This window comes from Sinocyclocheilus anshuiensis, unplaced genomic scaffold (genome assembly GCF_001515605.1).
Source record: "Sinocyclocheilus anshuiensis isolate Anshui unplaced genomic scaffold, SAMN03320099.WGS_v1.1 scaffold851, whole genome shotgun sequence".
NCBI lineage: Eukaryota > Metazoa > Chordata > Actinopteri > Cypriniformes > Cyprinidae > Sinocyclocheilus > Sinocyclocheilus anshuiensis.
Genome location: NW_015546052.1, coordinates 326,714 through 329,654, shown reverse-complemented (window position 1 = coordinate 329,654; position 2,941 = coordinate 326,714). Strand labels below are relative to the sequence as shown.

Below are 2,941 nucleotides of genomic sequence, written 5' to 3'. Positions count from 1 at the left end.
GAACAAAGGCAGTGTGCCAAATATGCGATTTCAAACTGGCCTACCACAACAGCACAAGTTTGAAAAATCACCTGAGTTCTGTAAGTAGTATGCCTATAGTATATTGTTGGTGTAAAAAAAACGAGCTGCTTTTATCTGCCATGTTAATCAGTAATTTTACACATGATAAAAACGTGCACTTAATTTGCTTGGAAAATACTTGCGAATACGGCAGTCATAAAAAAAACCGCGCCGCAACAGCTAAAGTCTGTCTACACTGGATGCAAAAAAGCGACCGTTGAAAATCATTTGAAATTTGTGCCAATAAGTCATAAATAGAACGCAGCAGCAGTTTTCTGTCAGGATTTTATCGTGTGATTCACGATGATGTGTCGCGCTGCATCCAGTGTAGACAGCACCGCGCCGTTCGCGTTCAATGTAGACACGGTGTTAGAGAGAAGAATATGTTCAGCCCCCTCCCTCCGAAGCTTTGAATATTCGGTGTTGATTACTACCGAAGCTTCGAAGCTCAAAAAATGGTATTCGGACCAGCCCTACAAAATATGAGTCAGTTCAGAGTGCACAAGTGGCACAGGTGACTGAACGATGATACGAACAATAGATGTAAACAATCTGAGAAGGAGAGGAGGAAGAGTACATGTAAGAAGTGGAGGATGAGGAGGAAGAGGATGAGGAAAGAGTAAGATTTACTGTAAAGAGTGTTATCAAGGCTGGATCTGTCAGACCAGAGGGTTTTTCTCTTTGTCTAGCAAAAAAGACAACATTACTTATGATGTGGACAAAGTCCTTAGGCTGGACTCAAGCACAAAGACATGATGCTGAATCTCTCATTGACCCCGATTTTACAATTACACAACTTACAGTATTAGAGTGTACTGTAACATGCTATTCATTTAGAGTTTTATTTGACATTTTTAGCCTTTGCAGTTGGACTGCAGTATTTTTGCAGTATCCAAGTGCTGAATATATACAAACATTCAGTACTATACATTTGATTTTGAGTGCAAGTGAAATGGTTTTGCAGTGATTGTTTGATTTTGATGGAAGAGTCAGAGGTTTCATGAATTTAGTTTGAGTATTTGGATTTGTGTTTAAAATTGAGAAAATGAGTGATGGTTTCAAGAAATGTGTTTTAGAAATTCAGAAAAACTAACTTATTGAGCATTCATTACATGTGCATTAAGTGTAAAATAAAGGGCATAGTGCATGAAAAAGAAAAACGAACGAACATCGACGTTGTGGCGGTCTCTCACAATACGGTTTTACAATATTGCTGTTATCGCGACGGCCCTAACAGCAAAAACTGTTTTCAACATTGATAATAAAAATGTTTCTTTAGCACCAAATCAGCATATTAGAATGAGGTTTAGGGTGTGCTTTAAATGTCCCATATTTTACACCTTTCTGGAGTTTTATTTTAGGTTTTGATGTCCTTAAGAATATATATTTGCGGTATAAGTACCAAAAACCATCTCAATATATTTTTACAGCTCCTTTCTCAGGAGCTCTGCTGAGAACAGGTCGATTTTGGCCTGTCTAATTAATATTCATGAGCCTCTCTTCTGATTGGCCTGTTGTTTTCTGAGTGACACATGGCCAGGCCAACCACAGGTAACTAGGGTCAGAAATCACAGCTACTTTAAGCAGGCTGTGTGAATTTTACTGTGGACTGACTGTTTTGAAACTTATATGGTAGTTAAATAGCACCTAGACTTCAGTTATCATGAAGCCAGGAAATTTCAGTTTTGACGATATGGGAACTTTAATGACAACTTCACAACTTTGTGTTGACTGACAATGCCATCATTACGCTGCTAGGTTAACTACAAACTAGTTGACTGAATTTCATGAAATGCCCTGCAGGAGGATCCAGATCTCGTCTAATAATTTGATCTCTATTAATCATACACGCCATGTGCCTTATATCTAATAACTGCAACTTTATTTCTCACACTCTGAGATAAAATGGCAGTGATAACTGTGATTACTTCTTGTGACTGACTTTATATCTCACAATTTACATTTTAATTAACACAGAGCTTGATTATAGTTGTCAATATCAGCCTGAAAAAGTTTCTTACAAGATAAATTTGTATTGGGATTCAGTTCACTGATGACACAGATGCAGACACTTACCCAGGTTGGTGTCGGCTCGCACTAAAAGCTGAAGTTTGCTCTCAGCCACCATCTTCAGATGCAATGTTCCGACCCCTTTCTCCTTAAACTCTCCGTCCTTCTTATAAAACAACTTACACCTGCGGAAAGATCATTTTGAAATATAACTTATGAGAGAACTAGATGATGCGTTTAAAGATTGAGTGACAGGACATGATGTGTACTTTTTGGAGTAGAAGGCGTCTTTCTCCTTGATCTCTTTTACCACAGGAACGGGCGGCTCCTCTGATTCCTCCCCATTTTCATCTAAAACAGAAGGAACAGCAAATTTGAGAAAAAAAACAAAACATTTGTGCAATAATCCAAAATAATCGTTATAAATGTTAGTTCTGTGTGAGCATCATGTTAAACTATGGATCATCTGCAAGTTCTAGTTGATAAATGTTGATAATGTGGGGAAGTCGTGGCCTAATGGTTAGAGAGTCGGACTCGTAATTGCAGAGCACTAATTCCTAGTATGGGTAACCATACTTTGCCACATGTCACGTCACTTAAAATTGATAATGAGAATAGCCCTCATGCAATTTCATTATCAATTAGAACATTCATGAGTATCTTGAATGTGTATTCTACACTGTCATAAGATATACAAGATTTAGCCAGTGGATATCGAAAAACATATCAAGAACACATCACTCCCATCGATATTGATTTTAAAGCCAGAAAGAGAAAACAACAACAACAAATATTTGAAACAAAATCTCAAAAAAGGTGTTTGTTTCTTAAACTTAAAGGGTTAGTTCACCCAAAAATTTAAATTAGCCCA

The 2,941-nt window shown here is 37.5% G+C and overlaps 1 protein-coding gene across 1 annotated transcript in view; it reads right to left on the bottom strand.

Annotated features, from left to right (window-relative positions):
* Window positions 1–2,941, bottom strand: part of LOC107699201 (nuclear pore complex protein Nup50-like) — a 22,631-nt gene that overhangs the window by 3,719 nt on the left and 15,971 nt on the right. The window contains exons 5-6 of the mRNA XM_016500397.1: window positions 2,340–2,421; window positions 2,137–2,255 (exon numbers count right to left, since the gene is read on the bottom strand). Of these exons, the coding sequence (XP_016355883.1) occupies window positions 2,137–2,255; window positions 2,340–2,421 (201 nt within the window). The remainder of the gene's footprint in view (window positions 1–2,136; window positions 2,256–2,339; window positions 2,422–2,941) is intronic.